The sequence below is a fragment of the Mastomys coucha genome, unplaced genomic scaffold (genome assembly GCF_008632895.1).
Source record: "Mastomys coucha isolate ucsf_1 unplaced genomic scaffold, UCSF_Mcou_1 pScaffold22, whole genome shotgun sequence".
Classification (NCBI taxonomy): domain Eukaryota; kingdom Metazoa; phylum Chordata; class Mammalia; order Rodentia; family Muridae; genus Mastomys; species Mastomys coucha.
In genome coordinates, this window is record NW_022196905.1 from 259,064,699 (window position 1) to 259,084,303 (window position 19,605).

The window sequence follows — 19,605 nt, forward strand, 5'->3', positions numbered from 1 at the left end:
AAAAAAAAAAAAAAAAAAAAGAACAGAATGGGCAGAAGTGACAGCCCTTGTCCTCCCATGGGTCACTGGCTGTGTGGGAAGTCAGACACTGTCCTAGAAGGACACCAAGTCCTCCAGAGCCTGGAGGCCATATTTGCTACAGCCTGGGCTTCTGGGGCACACCTTGATCCCAGCGCTTGGAGGCTGAGGTAGGAGACTCAGGAATCCAAGACCAGCCAAGAGACACAGGAAGACTGTGTCCAGAAACAAAAGCTAGGCTGGGCAAAGGTGACACAGGCATTTAATCCCAGCACTCAGGAGCCTGGTCTACAAAGTGAGTTCCATGTCAGCTAGGGTTATATAGTAAGATCCTGTCTTAAAAACAACAACAACAAAAAGAACCACATACATACACACACATACACATATGCACACACACACTCATGTGAGCATGCACGCACACACAATTATTTATTTTTTAGAATTACTTATTTATTTTATGTCTATGAGTACACTGTAGATGTCTTTGTGACACTAGAAGAGGGCATCAGATCCCTGTTACAGATGGTTGTGAGCCACCAATGTGGTTGCTGGGACTTGAACTCAGGAACTTTGGAAGAGCAGTCAGTGCTGTTAACCACTGAGCTATCTTTCCAGCCCAACACTCAATTATTTTAGCCCTGTCTCAAAAACACAAGCCAACAAACACCAAAAAGAATTGTTGCTGGAGGCTCTGACCCAGCAAGCCAGGGCTGTGGAATGCAGGGCAAGATGGATGTAGGCGACCAGCCTCGTCTGGTTTCTGTCTCCTAGCTTGCTCTGCACGCAGGCCTGGGAATGCCTGGAATGTTGGTCTAAAGTAGTGACTGATAAGTCCCAGATGTAGAAACCTCTCTCCTCTTCCCTCAGAGCTGAAGGCACAGCGACTAAGATACCCTGGGCCTCAACGGTGTCCCGGTCCCCAGAAAAGACATTATCAGCCTGCGTGTCAGTGCCCTCAACTTGCAGTGAGCCAGGACAACGGGAGGTACGAGTCTGTAAACTCATCACCCAAGGTAAGACCGCACCCAAGTGTCCAGTGGGTACCGGCCAGTTGCCTCAGCAGTAAGTAAGCAGGACAATGACCAGCCAAGAGTCACCTTGACAGTGGCTGATGAATCATACCCCCATACCCCTACATGGCCATTTTGATTAAAACACTGTCCTGTCTTTTGTTTGTTTGTTTGTTTGTTTGAGACAGGGTCTCACTACACATCCCCGGATTTCCAAACTTTCAGTCGTCCTGCCTCAGCCCCCTCTGTGCTGGGATTACAGGCATGAGCCACCATGACATCTTCACGGACAAATCTTGAGATGACATAATCCAACCTACAACAGCATAGGACACTGAGTATCATCAGGTGTTCATACCGTGTGCCTATTGTCATGTGGTCACAAAGTAGCGACAGGGAGACGCTGAGCTGGAGAGATGGCTCTTGGGTTAAGAGCACAGACTGATCTCTCAGAGAGGACCAGAGTTCAGTTCAATTCCCAGCCCCCACATGGCAGTTCGCAACTGTCTATAATTCCAGGATCTAACACCCTCACACATACACACACACAGGGAGAAAACAGCAATGAATGCACAGGCACATGTGCATGCTGATACACACACGCACAACATTGTTGTTGGTTTTGGTGGCAGTGCATGCCTTTAATCCAGCACTTGGGAGACAGAGGTAGGTAGATCTCTGTGAGTTCAAGGCCAGCCTGGTCTACAGAATGAATTTCAGAACAGCTAGGACTACAAAGAGAAAACCTGCCTTAAAAAGAGAGCGAGAGATTCACCCACAGTGAAAGAGCTCCCCACCCCCACTAATGCTAGAGTCCCTTCCTCCCTGCTCCCCGCCTCCCCCCCCGCCCCCCTCCCGTTCCCCCACCGACTCTGACACTCCCGCCAGCGCGACTTACATCCTAACAGGACGTGGAGCTTGAGACAGAGCCTGAGGAAGCTTAAGCTGACAGTATCTGGGGCTCAGGGAGCCCAGGAGAAAAGCTGGAGACAGGGAAAGGGGAGGAGGGAGGAGAGATGGTAGAGGAGAGGGATTTAAGTAGGGAATAGGGAGGGAGACTGGGAGAAGAGATGAGCAGGAAGGAGGGGAGGGGGGAGGGCAAGTCCATAGCCCCTCAGCCCCAGTGCACAGCCTCACAGCCTCTGGGCAGAAGCAAAGCTCGCAGGAGGATTAGGCAACGGTAAAGATTAAAAAACAAATGCCAGTCACCCTGGGGGCCAGAGCTGTCATCTGTCAATTCCCTGCCTGCCTCAGGCTATATTAGAAGCCTGTTTCCAGGGCGGGCACAGGCCAGTGACCCAGGCTCGGGGTAGGCCTGGAGCCTGTGTAAGGGGTCATCTGGGGTTGTGCCAAGGGCTAGGTTCCCCCGCCTTGAGCTTTCTTTTCTGCAGTATCTCAGTCTCTACGGTAGGCAAACTAGACTCCACAGATCCAGGCTAAGCCACCTTCCTTGAAGCTGAACTCAGACACACACAGGCTCACAGCCTGCTAAGGATGGGCTGAGAGCTAAGCTCTGCCCTCTGCTGGCTGTGGCTGGGATAACCCCAGAGTTGCCCGTGGGAATTCTCTGAGAGGTGTCTTCTGACATTGAGCCAGGGCTTCCCATAGCCATGGCTGGCCTCCTACAGGCACATCCCAAGTGGACCAGATTGCAGGTGTGCCCCAGCACGCCGCCACACCCGGCTTTCTTCCTCTTGGCTCTTTTGGGCTTTCACCCTGGGAGGTTTAACAGTAACCGGGGAGTCTCCATCTCCCTGACAGGGGCTGTCTGTCGAGGTTAAAACAGCCAGGGTTGGGAACTCCTGACCTAGGGTGGCTTGTCTCTTTGAGCCTTGATCTCCCTGGCTATAAAAAACAGAGATTGGGAGCTGGAGAGATGGCTCAATGGTTAAGAGCACTGACTGCTCTTCTAGAGGTCCTGAGTTCAATTCCCAGCAACTGCATGGTGGCTCACAACCATCTGCAATGAGATCTGATGCTCTCTTCTGGTGTGTCTGAAGACATCTACAATGTACTCATATAAATAAAATAATAATAATAATAATAAAACCCAGAGCTTCCAAAAAAAAAAAAAAACTCCCAAAAAAACCCAATTCAGCTGGGCAGTGGTTCATACCTTTAATCCCAGCACTTGGGAGGCAGAGGCAGGCAGATTCCTGAGTTCAAGGCCAGCTTGGTCTACAGAGTGAGTTCCAGGACAGCCAGGGCTACATGGAGAAAACTTGTCTTGAAAAAAACCAAAAAGAGCTTATTGAAATGATGTGTATATGGATGACATGTCCTGTAGCAACCCCACTGACAAGGGCCTGGGGGACAAAAAGCTGGTTGCCATCTCCCCACCAAGCTGACCAGCCCCCTGTTGCAGCTTCCCCAGACAAGGTAAACAGAGCCTGTATCCGCGCTGATAGCTCTTCCTGCTTCAGATTCCATTTCCCATTTCTTGGCCCTAAAGGTCAGGGCCAAGTGAGCTCATGCCTATGATCCCACATCTAGCCATTACCTAGGACATCCCGGGATCCTGGGTGCAGGGCAAGCTTCCCTCTCAGCATTCCCCAGGCCTCCCCTCTCAAAAGACTCAGTTTTGTCCCCGAGTGGGCATTATGGCCCACGGGCTCCCTCTACTGGCACTTTGTCAAACAGCACTCTGGCTCTATTGGGAGCAGAGCCCATTGTCTTCCTCCAACAAAGCAACTTTCACATACAAAAAGCTCCAACCTGCTGAGCCCAAGACCGAGTGAGCCAGTTGGAAAGCTGAGAATCAATCTACCTAGTGGCCTCAACTGTTTCAGCCTGTTTTCTCTCCTGCTGGGGGTACATAATGACCCCACAGAGGGCCTAGACCTGCTGTTCTCAACCTGTGCAATCCCCATAAACACAGAGGGTGGCCTAAGACCGTTGGAAAACACAGATTTTTGCATTATAATTCATAGCAGTAGCAAAATTATAGTCATGAAGTATAAACAAAATGGTTGCCGCTTGGTTTATGGGTGGGGGGTGGGGCGGGTCACCACAACGTGAGGAACTGTATTAAAGAGTTACAGCTTTAGGGACGTTGGGAAATCACTGGGCTACACTGTCATTAACTCCATCTCAGGTCACTCCAGTGAGTACCTTTTAACGCACCTCCCAGGAATACCAGCTTAATTTTAGCATTTTCTTACCAATCCAAGAAGCACCTGGTATGAAGAGCCACCTACGTGTCAGTCAGGGGCTCTACATTCTCCGCATACAGCTGGGGTGGGTGCTAGCTGGCAATGTACCTTGCCCAGCTTGCACAAAGCCTTGGGTTCCATCCCCAGCACCATATTAAAAAAGGGTATGGTGGTGCGTGCCAGCACACGGGAGGTTCATGCTCAGCATGGCACTTCTTCTCTCTTGGATGGCTATGGACTTGGGAATGAAGTCTGTCTTGGCCAGGGCTGCCCATTTGTTGTATCAGGCTTCTGTGACCCACTTCTGGGTAAAGGAACAAGCCCAGCCCTGGCCCTGGAGGAGCTCAGACTCCGACAACAGGCACTTATTGTGTATCCATTGGGTACCAGGCAGTGCACCAGTCACTGGGCATGGAATTCAGATCAAAATGACTCTGCAGCTGTTTCTTTGCCTGTTCCCTGAGCCTTCCCTGCCTCCTGCTCCAGGTTCCAGCAACAGAAACAGAGTGAGACGGGTTGTTTTTCTATCAGAGGTAGCTTGCCAATATTCCACAAACCTCTCCGACCTCATGCCTGTTTTTCCCAACCCTGGATGTTCCCCAAGCTCTGTCACATGCTTCCCCTTTGTACTAATTGGGCAATCATGCCAGGCCCTTCCTACATCAGAATAAAAGCAGCGAGGTTCTGTCCTGGGTGTGCTCACTTTCTACCCTTTATAAAAACAAACAAACAAACAAACAAAAAACAATGGCCGGGCAGTGGTGGCACACGCCTTTAATCCCAGCCCTTGGGAGGCAGAGGCAGGCGGATTTCTGAGTTCGAGGCCAGCCTGGTCTACAGAGTGAGTTCCAGGACAGCCAGAGCCACACAGAGAAACCCTGTCTCGAAAAAACCAAAAAAAAAAACAAACCCAAAAAACAAAACAAACAAACAAACAAAAAACCCCAACAACTGCCATCTCTTTGGGGGGCTCTGAGATCATTCTTCCCAACAAGGGAAACACAAAGACTACAGGGACTGTGTAGTGAGAGAAAAGACCCCCATTTGAACACTTCGATAGGTGGGGCCACCACGATGAAATACAGTACAGTCACAAGGGTCTGACGTTGGCTCCTGGAGACCCAGGCATGAGTCTGGCTTGAGGGGGCCAATCAAAGCTGCAGAAGGACAGCTGTGGGCTCTGGGGCAGCCACTGCCTTAGCAAAGGCCCTGGGGCAGGAACCAGGAGTCGAGCAGGCAGAGAATGCTAAGACTTTCTCACAACATCTAGCCGTTCATTTTCCTTCACTCTCTGTTTATAACACCAACCATTGGGAAAGCCTAGTGTTACTACAGATGTGGCGACAGCTGACGGCTCTGGTTGTTTTTACCTCTTCGCAGCTACCTGGGCCCAACAGAGATGGTTTAAAATCTCTTTTCAATTAAGGGAAAAGCTCCTGCTTGCGTCAGGGGCCTGCAGCTGGAGCTTGCACTGGGAGGAGCCTGTGAAGAGGCTGAGAGAGTTCAGGCTAAGGGTTGACCTCCTGCCTGCAGGCCTGCCTGAACATCCAGCAAAGCAGGTCCCTTGGGGATGGCTGCTGGGGTCTCAGCTGTGGTGTTAGAGCTCACGAGGTCCAGCCCTGGCCTCATCACTGAGCAGCTCTGGTCCTTTCTCCTGGCCCTCAGCCTTTCAACCCTGAACTGGACATAGAAGGATGACCTTAAGAGCTTAGTCACAGGAAACAAACAAAGCTGGACTCAGGGCATAGCACACGCCTGACTTCTCTGGGTCAGTGCGCACTCACTGTCCCGGGACCTGGGAGAGTGAAGCAGGAGGATCTTCCTGTCTCATTTCATTTGTTTATTTCTTGTTCCACTGTGTGGGCCTTGAACTCTTGATCCTCCTGCCTCAGCCTGATGACAGTGTGTATCACCACATCCCACTCTGTGGGGCATGTGTTTCTCTGACATCTGGCACATTCTCATTGTGGGACACATGTACACACACACACACACACACACACACACACATACACACACACACACAAAATCAACCTTGGTTGAGAATCACAGGTGTAATCTGTACAATTCCAACATTTGGGAGGCTGAGGCAAGAGGTTGGCTATTGAATTTTAGGCTATCTTAGGCTATGAAGTAGGTTCTAGGCTAGCCTGGGCTATAGAGTAAATAATAGTTCAAGAAAACTGAGCATGTGTGTGTGTACACACAGACATACACACACACAGGTACGCATGCACGCCTGCCTGCATGCACACTTGTGTGCCATTGTTCTTGGTAATGGCCCAGAATGTGTTCATGGGCTGGAGCAGGTACCTGATAGCCATTGATTTCCTGCCTTTGCCTCAGCCCATCACATGCTATGAAGACTGGAGCCACATAAAGGGCTGCAGCACCCCGACACACACCAGAGGGCCCCCATTGCCTCCAGAGTAACTGCCAATTGCTGTGTGTTTTGAGAAAGTTTCCTGCTCTTTCTGGGAAGGAAACAAGACTCAGGAGCACTCAAGAAGCTGAGGCAGAGGACTGTGAGTTGAAGGCCTGCCTGGACACAACTCTCATCAGAAAGAAAAGGGGAAGAGAGAGGGAGGGAGGGAGGGGAGGGAGGGAGGAGGGAGAAGAAAAAGGAGGAGGAGGAGGAGGAGGAGAAGGAGAAAAGAAGAGAAAAGAAAAAAAGCAGAGTTTCTTCTAAGAAGGCATTTTCCACCATCAAATTGGCCAAATGAGAAAGAGAGATATCTATCAGTACTTTTGTCTGCCATGTGGTGTATAGGGATGAAGAGCACCAGGTTCAATTGCCAGGGGTCACTTGACAAAGCTCTGAAGCTATCAAGGACGAATGGCCCAAGACATACTGTGTACATGCACCAAGCTGTCACCGAATACAGAGAGAACATTCTTGTTTCTTTGTGCGGTTCCTGCTGGTCTCAAACTACCCCTGCGTAGCCATCCTGCCTCTCTGCCTCTGAGTGCTGGCATTAAGGGCCTGTGCCACCACGCCTGGCCAGAAGTATTGTTTTAAAAGGGGGAGTACAGGGAATGAATGGGTTTGGGAGAGGCAGGCTGGCCCGCCTCCTGACCCTGTCTGGACAGATAAACAGGCAGTTTGGTGCTGACTTCTGACTTAGGCAGGCTGGAGGTGGGGGGGGGGGTCCTCACTAAGTGCTCCGGCAGGGTGGGGTCGGGGCGGCACAGGCGATTATGGAGGGCATCTGCCCCCCACTACTGCAGTGGGCGGCCTAATTCCTGAGGGCATCGGATGCTGCTGAGGCTTAGCTTAAGCACTGGTGAGAAGGGTTAAGTCCTAGAGTGGGGCAGGGAGCTGGACTTTGCCCTGGGGGCACAGGATGGGGCTGGATTGATCCATGTACACTCCCAAGTTCCAAACAGGCTTTCAAGATCACCGCACTCATAGATCAGCCTGGGCTGGAGCTGCCTGGGCAGGCTCTGTACAGAAGATTCCAGAAGGAGAACTGTCTGGGATCAGTCTTCAGGTCTCTGTGCTGACTACCCTAGTGGACTAGAACTTTCTATATAGCTGAAGATAGCCTTGAACTTCTGATCCTCCTGCCTCCACCTGCTGAATGCTGGAATTGTCAATTGACCTACATCCTTAACATCAGTATTTTTATAGAAATATATATATATATATATATATATATATATATATACATATAAACATACATGCACAAACACATATACATATAAACACATAATACATACATATATACCAGGCAGGGCTTGAATTTATAGACCTGTCTTGTCTGCCTCCTGACAAGTGCTGCCGGGATTAAAGGCATGAGCCACCACCCAGCCATACACATATAAATACATAATACACATATAAACATGTACAAATGCATATAAACATATGCATCCACATAACTACACATGTAATTTGCATTTTGAGGACTTTGGCTGTGCTGCCAGCTTTGGAAGGCATGTGTACCCCAGTTTACCACTATTCAGAAATCAAAAGCTTTTTGGCCTAGAGCACTGACTATTTTCTCTGTTTGTACAACAGTGGCACTTAGCACGCTGTACTAAACCTGTAAGGTCAAATCTACATAGATTATACATGTAGAAAATCCACATAGATATACATGTATAATTACACATTATTGTTTATAGTGGGGGAATTAAGAATAGTTAGGACCCAGCACAGGACACCAGGCCCATCTGCTGGGAAGCCAGGCTGCAGCAGACCCCCAAGAGACTCTGGATGACTCTTGTGTTTGTCAAACCTTTGGATCCCTGGGCTAGAAAGTTCTGAGTGGGGGTATCAACTATCTGGGGATCCCTTGAGCAAAAAAAAAAAAAAAAAAAAAAAAAAGGGCAGGAGAAATGGGAAGTACTTTAATTTGCCTACCCACAACATCTCAGTGCACTGGTCTTGTCAGGTCTTGGGGCCTAAGTGCTAGCTAACCTAGGTGACTCTTGCTGGCTGCTGGGGTCTTGAGGGGATTTAATTAGTAAGCCATTCTGGGCGGTGGTGGCACACACCTTTAATTGCAGCACTTGGGAGGCAGAGACAGGTGGATTTCTGAGTTCTGAGGCCAGCATGGTCTACAAAGTTGAGTTCCAGGACAGCCAGGGCTACACAGAGAAACCCTGTCTCAAAAAACAAACAACAAAAAAACAAAAAAAAAGGAAGCCATGGTTAGGAAAAGGGGTAAGGCTGGGGCTGAGGTGGAGCTGGGGCTCCCTCTCCCTCTTCCTTTCCTCTTCTAGAGCCTTAGAGTCTGGCTCTCAGAGCTAAGAGGCTTACCTCTGAGGGAGTGCCCCCACTTGCCCCACCCAAAAGCTGAGGAAGGGCGTGGCCTGCCTGTCAGCCCTGCCATGCAGAGTCAGGAGGCCACACTACTCTCTCTCCTGTTCCCTAGGACAGTGGTTGTCGACCTTCCTAATACTGTGTCCCTTTAACACAGTTCCTCATGCTGTGGTGACCCCAACCATAATTTTTTTTTTTTGAGACAGGGTTTCTCTGTGTAGCCCTGGCTGTCCTGGAACTCACTCTGTAGACCAGGCTGGTCTTGAACTCAGAAATCCACCTGCCTCTGCCTCCCTAGTGCTGGGATTAAAGGCATGCACTATCACTGTTCTGCCATAAAATTATTCTTGTTGCTGCTCCATAAGTGGAATTCAGCTACTGTTATAAATTCTAATGTAAATGCCTATGTTTTCTGATGGTTTTATATGACTCCCCTCCCAAGCAGTCACAACCTATAGATTAAGAACTGTTGCTTTAGAAGCTGTGACAATGGAGACATGGCCCTCCTCACCCTCTTCCTTCTGAGCTCCCAGGAGGTCACAGACTGGCTGACCAACTTTGGATAGATGGACTGGGCTCTGCTCCATCAGCCACTCGGGCTGACATTCTTCTCCTCAGCCATGGGTGAGTGTCCTGAGGGTTTGTTTAACAAATGACCACAAACTGTGTGACTGAGACAGTGGGACTTTGTGTCCCACGGCTCTGGAGGCCACCAGACTGCAGTGGAGGTGGTACTGGGACCAGCAACTCTACGGAGGCCTAGAGGCAGTTTCTTCCTGCCTCTCCTGGTTCCAAGTGGCCCGCCCCCATGTCTGCAGGCTCTGCTGCAGCTCCTCATGGCCATCTTTCCCATTCCTCTGCCAGGCAGATGCCAACCACTGGGTTTAGAGTGTAGATAGTGCCCCTTAAATCTAGTATGAGCTCATCAAAGATCCTCAGCTGCAACACTTGCAAGGACCAAACTCCTTGGCCTTCTGACCTTCAATGTCTCCATCTATAAAATGGCATCTTCCAGCTTCCAAGGGACTGGGGAGTCCCCAGCCTCAATGGCTGGCAATGCCACCACCATGGAGTAGGGACATGAGTGTATCTGAGCCCACAATAGAAGCTCTGCACTCATGCGATTCCAGGAGGCTAACTGCCCTCTCTAAGGATGGAGCCCAGACCAGGGTTGTCAACTGAGGCAGGCTTTCTTTTACCAACAAATATACTGAGTACCCACTCTAGGCCATTGTTGTGAGGGAGTCCTAAGAAGAGACACATATGTCTAGGTGAACTTATAGTCCAGGATGCAGACAAAGGGGATACAGGAGAGAAGCTGAGGAGCCGTGAGGGACCCCAACATTAGGCTGTACTGACTGAATGACACTGGAGCCATCCGGGTATGGAGACCTGTGTCTCAGGCAGAGGGACCAGCAGGCACAAAGACCCTGGGGAGGGATGGGAAGCAGGCTGTGGGGGAAGGGCAGGTGTGGGAAGCAGGGGTCAATGAGGTAGGTGGCACTGTAGGAGCCAAGGCATGCCATTGGAAGTTCATACTTGGGGGTGGGAGGCTGGTGAGAAGGAATACTTGCTGTCCTTGCAGAGACCTGAGATCCAAGGTTGGTTCCCAGCACCACCATCAGACAGCTCACAGTCACCTGGAGCTCTATTTAGCTCCAGGGGATCTGATGCCCTCTTCTGGCCTCACCTGAACCCACACAAGCAAAAATAGATGAATCTTTCAAAAAGAAATATATTATCTTTTAAAAGAATATTTAGGGCTGGAGATGGATTAGCAGTTAAGAGCACTGACTGCTCTTTCAGAAGTCCCGAGTTCAAATCCCAGCAACCACATGGTGACTCACAACTGTCTGTAATGAGATCTGATGCCCTCTTCTGGTGCATCTAAAGACAGCTACAGTGTACTTACATATAATAATAAATAAATCTAAAAAAAAAAAATATATTTAACTATCTCTGTCACGCAATTGGTTAGTGAACAAGTTAGGCTGTTAACCAAAAGGTTGGTGATTCAAGCCCACCAAGGACAACTTTTAACAGTTTTCCTAAATAAATAATCACTTGTACTCAAAAATTGCCCAAATCCATGAAAACCCCAAACGTATGTATAAGCCTTACCTGGCCTGTCACAGGTTGTTTATGGCCTAGCCTTGGGCAAGAAAAAAACCAAACAGAACCAAAAAAGAATATTTATATATTGTATGTGTATGAGTGGTTTGCTTGTATGTACATCTTGCTGACAGAGGTTAGAAGATGATGTTGGACCCCTGGAACTGGAGTTATGGACAATTGTGAGCCACCATGTGTGTACTTGGAACCAAAACCAGTTGTAGCAGTAAGTACTCTTACTGCTGAGCCATCTCACCAGCCCAAACTTTATTTATTTATTGGTTGGTTGGTTGGTTGGTTGGTTAGTTTTTCAATAGGGTTTCACTCTGTAGCCCAGGCTAACCTCTAGCTCATCATCCTTCTGTCTCCAGAGACCGTCACCATGACAGCTACAAATTTCTGAGGACCCTGTCCTCAAGGGGGCTGGTGTTCTCAGAGAGCCCTCAGCAGGGTCTCTGTGTGGAACTCAGTAGACTTCTCTAGAGGACACTCGGCCCACAGTGTGGCTAGGTGGAGGATGTCTCACTTTTCTCTGAGAACTCTGAGCCGGGAGTCACACATACAGGGACATCCTGATTTATGGAAAATGAGTTTGGAGTGCTAAGCTGAGCCAGGCTCTAGGGTGGCAGGATGTTGTGCCATGCATGCTCTGGCAGGGACCAGAGCTGGTTTGGAGCCCTGAAGTAGCCTGGAGCTGGGCAGCCTATCAGGGAAATTGGCTGGGAACAGCAGAGCCCCAGGGACAGAGGAACTAGGTAGGTCCAGGTTGGGTCCCTTGTTTCTGTTGTCCCATGAGTAACATCAACACCCCCCCACCCTCCTCTAGAGGTGAATTGGCTCCAGGGTGAATCCAGCCTTGTTGGAACGAGGTGATTGAAGGCTTGATCAGCTAAGGACCTCACAGTGACGGCATCCTGGAACGGGGTGGACTGAGCCTAACAACCACGCACTCAGAAGCGGAGGAAAAGATAAAAGGGGAGCCGCAGGAGGATGGCGGACAGTGATGGGATGACAGGAACAAGGCTTCAGGAACAGTTAAAAGCCTGCCTGGGCCAAGGCTGTGTGATCTCAGGGAAACGGGACTCCCTCTCTGGACTTTACCTTCTTTGTCTTGGAGACACATGACTTAATCTATATAGAATTCACAGAAAAGAGCCTTTCCCAGGCTAAGTCAAGTAAAACTTTTTTTTTTTTTTTCGAGACAGGGTTTCTCTGTGTAGCCCTGGCTGTCCTGGAACTCACTCTGTAGACCAGGCTGGCCTCAAACTCAGAGATACACCTGCCTCTGCCTCCCAAGTGCTGGGATTAAAGGCGTGTACCACCACTGCCCGGCGGTAGATCAGTCTTAGGTCTTGACACAAGTACACAGTGAGGAGTCTTGGGGTCCTCTGTCTATCAGTCCATGACCTGAGTCACTCCCAGACCTTTGTACAATAGCTTTATCACCTCCAAGGACCAAGGCAGGCCAAGTCTAACACACTCAACGCATACAATGAAAACTGCACAGGAGGTCCGCCTTGAAGGGTCTTTTTCAAAGTTCCTGCTCCAGGGGTCCTTTGTGGTAGTGTGGGATGGAAGTGTGTCATTCCTGTTAGAGAATTAGTCTGTGTCCTGGGGTTGAACTATTTCAGACATCCTGATACAACCAGGCCAGTCCTCATTGACTGGACAGGTGGGAGAAGAATGAAACATGTTCCATCCCACTGACCACGGATCTATTGCTTTTTTACTAGGGTGACAATTCAGCCCAGGCTGGCCTGGGACTCACTATGTTGCCCAGGTCAGCTACAAACTTGCAGAAATCCTCCTGCATCAGCCTCAAGAGTGGTGGGATTACATATACATACCTAGTTAGATCTCAAGTATCCCATAGGCTCCATATGTCATGGTCCTGGTCCCCAGTCCATGGGGGCATTTGTAAAAAGCAAGCCATGGGAAGTTATGTCACTGAGGACATGCCCCAGAGGATATACTAAGACCCTGTGCTCTGGCCCAACTTTTCTAATTTCCTAACTGTTATGAGATCAGCATCTCAGTACCTTTTTTTGTTTTGTTTTGTTTTGTTTTGTTTTGTTTTTTGAGACAGGGTTTCTCTGTGTAGCCCTGGCTGTCCTAGAACTCAATCTGCAGACCAGGCTGGCCTCCAACTCAGAGATCTGTCAGCCTCTGTGTCCTGGGGGCTGGGATTAGAGACATGTGCCTCCACTGCCTGGCTCATCTTGTTCCTGTTAACTGCAACCAATGAATACTTTAGCCTATACCCAAAGACCTTACATCTCCTAAGACCTCAGAAAAAGGACTGGAAGCCCCAGGGAACAGAAGGCCATAGGTATAATCACAAGAGTTGCACCCCAGGGGCAGTCTGAGCTGGGCTGGGAGCCTGGCACTCCTGAACGCCCACAGCCTATGCCTGTCATGACCTCACTTTACGAACAAGGAAATCAAGGCCACTGTTCAGGTCTCCAGAGCCTTGGGTAGGTTGGGTGACATAGGCCTCTCAACAGGCTCATCTCGGAGGACAAGAGAAGGCTGAGGAGAGGAGCCTGGGGTGAGCAGAGAGGGGAACTTGGTGTCTGTCAGGCTAGTAGCTGAGCATGTTGGGGAGTGAGTTTGTGTTTGGCAGTAGCCATCAGAATACACAGCAGACAGTGATGTGTAGGGCTGGCTGGCATGACCCTGTAGGCAGCGAGAGCTATGGGGACGGATGGTGCCCTGGCCAAGCTGGATAATGGCGAGCAGTTAGGCCATGCCTGTGGTACCAGCAGTGCTGTCCAGGGCAGGTCTGGACCTCAAGGCTCAGAGGTAAGGGTGGGGACCATGCCTGTGCCACAGGGGACATCAGAAGGCTTCGGATGTCTTTCATGGGGACTATGGTGCCTTGGGTTCTTTCTGGACATCATCAGAACAGAGACCTGTGCTGCCTCGCCAACACCTCTCACTGACTGTGCTTTTCTTTCTTTCTTTTTTGTTTTTTTGTTTTTGTTTTTGTTTTGTTTTGTTTTGTTTTTCTGGACAGGGTTTCTCTGTGTAGCCCTGGCTGTCCTGGAACTCAGTCTGTAGACCAGGCTGGCCTCCAACTCAGAAATCTGCCAGCCTCTGCCTCCCAAGTGCTGGGATTAAAGGCGTGCGCCACCACTGCCTGGCCCTCTGTGCCCTTCTTGAGCTTCCCAATGCAGAATTAACCAAGCTGACTTTTTGCCTTCATGATGATAAACATCCAGAATGTCCTGGAAGGCAACTCCCAGAGGTATACGTGGTTCCCTCACCAGGTACCTTCTTTTCTAGGATTTTCCCTCTAAGGAGGAAGTTGAAGCCCTGGGGTACTGACCTCTGGTGAAGGTAGGACTAGAGGAGGTCACAGAAGCAGAGCAAGCATTCATAACATTCCTACTGGTCTGCCTTAACACGTATACCATCAATCCAGGCCAGCATCCCAGGCCTCTGGGTTCCCTTTGTACTATCTCCACCCCAGCCTCCCTCTCTTTGCTCCCCCATGCCCCTTGGCCCCAAACCCCACACTCTGCCTTACCTTTCAGACAGGAGGGCTTCAGCCCCATGGCGTCGCCTCTGCGGGCCTGTGAAGAGAGGAGAGTACTCAGAGAGGGGCAGGGGATGGCATAGTACCGGCTCATGTGGCCAGGCCCCTACTTGGCCAGCTGGGGCACACAACAGGAAGGGATGCTGAAACAAGCTAGCTGTGAGGTCACAGTGCCTGCTGACCACATCTGGGCTGAATATTTCATTGCTGGGGGCAGAGGACTGCTGTCCGGGAAAGTTCAGGTGAGGCTGGTAAGGGCGTGGAAGCAACAGTTTTAAGGGACTCAGAAATGGAGGACTCACAGGCTGTGGGGCCGCTGAAACATATCATAGCAGGTAATCTTTCCATTACAACCTCTGCCCTGATGATTTTCAAGGTTTCTAGTCATTGACCTGGCTACCTGTAGTGCTGTGGATTGAACCGGAGACCTTGTGAGGAGCAGGCATACACGTTGTACCGCTGAGCCGCAGCCCAGTCCCCTGTCCTCTTAATACTGATTCTTGGAACACACGGAACTATACCAGTCCATGGAGAATTAGAAAAGTTCTTACCCATGTTCTCCTGACCTTCCTACCAAGCTTTCCTTAGAACTCAAGTAATTGGTTAATATAAGTAGGAGGTGGGGGAGGGGGAACCATCTCCACTCCCACACTCCACCTTCTGGGTCCTGCCAACACCTTTTTTTTTTTTTTTTGATTTATTTATTATTTTGAATAAGTACACTGTAGCTGTCTTCAGACGCACCAGAAGAGGGCATCAGATCTCATTACAGATGGTTGTGAGCCACCATGTGGTTGCTGGGATTTGAACTCTGGACCTTCGGAAGAGCTCTTACCCACTGAGCCATCTCACCTGCCCCCTGCCAACACCTTTTGCAATCAAAATACAGAAAGGTGGTGTCAGCAGCCCGAGGCCACCCAGCTTACTGGTAGCCACAGAGCTGGGATGCGGATCAGCCTCAGCCCACAGGACTCAGCAGACCTGAGACAGGAGAATCACACCTTGTGAGGCATCTGGAAGCCATCTGCTTGCAGGATTCTGTGCCTGGCCGGGTGGGTTAACATATGTAGGGTGCTATGACCTCCTCCAAAATGGGTCACTCTAGTGGCCAGCAGCCTAGGCAGCCTGGGGTTGTGTAGATCCAGAGGAAGGCTCCTTCACAGTCAGGAAATGAACAATGTAGAAGTCTCAGGAAGTACCCCAAACCCACTAGATTCCCTAGGTCCCCACTTCCCCCAGGTCGTATAAGTGGTAAGGACTGCTTTGTACCAGGCTCAGGGCCCTGCAGAGTGGCTGCAAGTCATGTAGAGAGCTCAGGGTCCCAGCTTGTAAGAGCTGACATCCATGCTGGGGTGGGGTTTGTTGACACAGCCACCTGCCAGGCTCATTACACCCAGTACACACTCACAGGTTTTCCAAGTTAGATGCTGGAGCAATTGCTGTTTGGCTAACACAGGCAGACAGGACACTTGGCTCAGCCATGTTCAAACTGACAGACACAAAACACCAAAAAGACCTGGCAGTGGTGGCACACCCCTTTAATCCCAGCACTTGGGAGGCAGAAACAGGCAGATTTCTGAGTTTGAGGCCAGCCTGGTCTACAGAGTGAGTTCCAGGACGGCCAGGGCTACACAGAGAAACCCTGTCTCAAAAAAACAAAAAAAACACAAAACAACAACAACAAAAACCACCTTCCATAGCAGCAGGGCAGGTGGAACAGGATATCTTCAAAATAGGACTCTGCAAACAAGTGGGGAGGATTGTGAAGGTGACACCCCTAAGGAGATGTGAGAGTGGAGACAGGCAAGAAGCCTGATGGTGCAAGCCTGTAAGCCCAGCACTTGAGGTACACAAACCAGAGGATCAGGAGCTCAGGGTCCCCCTAAGCCTCGCTGGTCAATCACCTCAGCAGGGGCCCATTCACTGCAGACAGGCAGGGTGGGCACTCCCACTTTGGAGCTTGTGAGAATTGGTCTCAGCCACTCCACAGAGCACAGAACAGTGAGGGTGTTGAAGTCTTTGTCATGCCTGGAATGTGCCAGAAAAGGAGTCAAGGCGGTGGGGACCAAGGGAAAAGAACCAGTTTTGAGAGGGACCTGCTTTGAGGCTGAGGCTGGAATGTGTGTGTGTGTGTGTGTGTGTGTGTGTGTGTTCAGGATTGAGTACACGTTTGCAAAGTATTGGTCAAAAGAAACATGGGGGCAGTAAAAGCACCAGTAATGCCAGCATGAGGAGCAGGGTTCAGATCCTCACCAGGCTCAGAGCAGGGGCTGGGGATCCTCAGAGCCAGCTGGCAAGCTCGTCCGTGAGCTCTGGCTTTGATTGAGAGATCCTGCCTCAGTGAGTGAGGCCGGAAGAACAATGGATGACTCTTGACATCCTCAGGCGTCCACATGCCTGTGCATTCCCCCCGAGTGTCTGCCCACACACATGCAAAAGTATGCATATACACACACATGACAAAAATGGAAAAGGAAAAGGCCTATCTTAGGTGGCAGCATGGAGCCCACGATAATGCCTCCGATTTGGGTCACGGTTATTGTTTTGTGAAGAATAATGTTTGCAAGAAATGCACACCAAGCCAGGCATGGTTGCTGCACTCCTGTAATCCCAACAATTTAGGATGTGGAGGCTATATCTTAAAGATAAAGAATTCAGGACTAGCACCAGCTACATAGGGAGCTTGAGGCCTGAGTGGGCCAACTGAGACCTGGTCTCAAAAGAATTCTCTCCTTTTCCTGACCTGTGGGGTCAAAGGTCATCCGTCCCTCAGCCCAGTTCTCAGTTCAGCTAGTACAGTGGCAGCAAGTGAGCAGAGGGAAATGGCAGGCTGCTGGTCATCCTGGGTGGAGACCTGGCATGAAGTCTCTCACTTTACACCTTTGCAGGGTGAAGAGCTTCCCTTTAAAGTAACTGGGCTCTGTATACAGTCTTTCCCAGCAATAGGCTTGGAGACATAAAACCTCATCGCCAAAGGGTTGCCAGATCTTCCCCAATGACAAGCAGGCAGTTAGAAAACCCCACTTCCTTTTGCAGGGTCTACTCCCTCCTAAGCAGTAGTGAGGGCCAGCTCACCCACTGTACTGCACAGGACACAGTCAAGGCTCTGAGAAGAGCCTCAGAAAGTGGGCAGTGAGTCTTCTCTGGGCCTTGGAGACTAATTACATCAGAAGTCACTTGACACCTGGCTTCCACAGGTTTGCAACACCCAGAAAAACCTCAGACATCATCATGATGCGCACCTGTTCATAGAAGACAGGCTCCAGCCTGTGTCTGGGGGAGATTGGGTTCCAGGGCCACACAAACCTAGAGCTCCTGAGGGATGAAGGCAGGATGCTGGGTCCCGTGTGGGAAACGTACATCCTATGCTACTCAGTATGAACCTGCAGTTGACCTGAGATGGGCCTCTTTTGGTTCCTCCTTTGGAACCTTGGCTACTTTAACCACAGTTCTGAGTGCATTATCAGCTGTCATGAATGGAAGACTGAATAGCAGGCGGTTGGGCTGGAAGCACCCCTCACCATGGTCTCTGCCCAATCCCCTCTGCCAAGAGAGCTTGAGTCACAGTGGCACTTTGCCCCACCTCCTTAACAAAGCCGTCCTTTAAGAACCAAGGCTGGGCAGGAGCAGTCAGAATGGAGGAATGCGACTGTTTGCTAGGTGTGTGGACTTGAGAGGCTGGGGGAGGCAGGGCAGGGCAACCTGGTCTTTTAGCAGTTTCCCAAGCTCCCACACGGAGCTGCTTCCAGCTGGGCACACCCACCCCTGGGTTTCTTCCTTCTTTAGGAAAGTTACTTGATTTGTGCGGCAGGATTAGAATTCTTTCAATTCCAGCTCTGGCACCGTGCTGAGAGAATAGATGCTAGCCTTGGGGTACCACCCCTCAAGGCCAGACGGCCAACCTGAGAGTCTGAGAGAAGCTAGAAAGGCCAACAACCACAGAAACCCCACCCAAGACCCCCCGGGGGGTGCTAACCCTGGCTTCCCACCAGCCTGCAGCCTGCACTGGGCCACTTGGGGATATATCTAAGGCTCCACTTTGTGGCTTACATACCATTAAAAACATCTGCTAAACAATGAGTTACACAGCTTAACAAAGTGTAACAGCACAACAAAGTATCCATATGTTTTCTGTAACAGTGAAGCTTGAACTTAGAGGGTGGGATGGTGTAGGGAGAAGATGGGTCAGTGGTTAAGAGCATTTATTTCTCTTGTAGAGGACCAGAATCCTGTTCCCAGCACCCCATGGTAGCTCACAACCACCTGTAACTCTAGCTCCACGGGCTCCAAGCTCCTCAAAGGGCACCAGGCATGTGTATGGGGCAGACATACATGCCAGCAAAACACTCTTACACATAAAATTAAACAATTTTTTTTCTCTGAAAGATTGAGCACAGGGACAGGGGGACGGATACCTCAATTTTGGTGGCTACTAGCAGGAGACCATGGCTGTGTGAGGTCTGGGGGATTGACACTCAAAGTGGATTTCTCTTGAGTAGGCTATCCTCAATCAGTCTCTATGGTGGGCTTATTTTCCATGATTTTACAGGCCTGGCCCAGCTTCCCCTCCTAACCTCCAAGATGAGAGTTATTCCCTGCTGCCTTGAGGCTAACACCTGGACTTATCAACCTTCCTGCCTCAGTTTCCTGCCTCTAAAATGGGCACAAGAGGCAGTTTGGTTAGAGGGCTGTGTGAGTGTGAAGACAGCCAGAGCAGGAGCAGGTCTGGCCCAGGCCAACTGCTGGCTAAGCACTAACATTTCAGCGTCCTCAGCCCAGGAGGACGAGTTGCTTTGTAAGTCTCCCGAGTGACCTAAACGTCCCTAGGGGACACACACTCTGGCCTGGTGTGTGCCCACCAGCTGAGGCCTTCCAGGGACGGATTAGACACAGCTTTCCACGGCCTTGGGGCTGGTGGAGGGATTAAGTCTTTCCATAAATACACAGCCTTTCTCCTGTGCAGAGGACCCGGACCCGAGGGATGGGGACTTGGGGGAGGTGGGG

At 50.3% G+C, this 19,605-nt stretch overlaps 1 protein-coding gene across 1 annotated transcript in view; it reads right to left on the reverse strand.

The window, feature by feature from the left end:
• The window catches only part of CUNH16orf74 (chromosome unknown C16orf74 homolog), a 27,933-nt gene that overhangs the window by 6,960 nt on the left and 1,368 nt on the right, over positions 1-19,605 (reverse strand). The window contains exon 2 of the mRNA XM_031341594.1: positions 14,593-14,638. Coding sequence (XP_031197454.1) covers positions 14,593-14,638 — 46 coding nt within the window. The remainder of the gene's footprint in view (positions 1-14,592; positions 14,639-19,605) is intronic.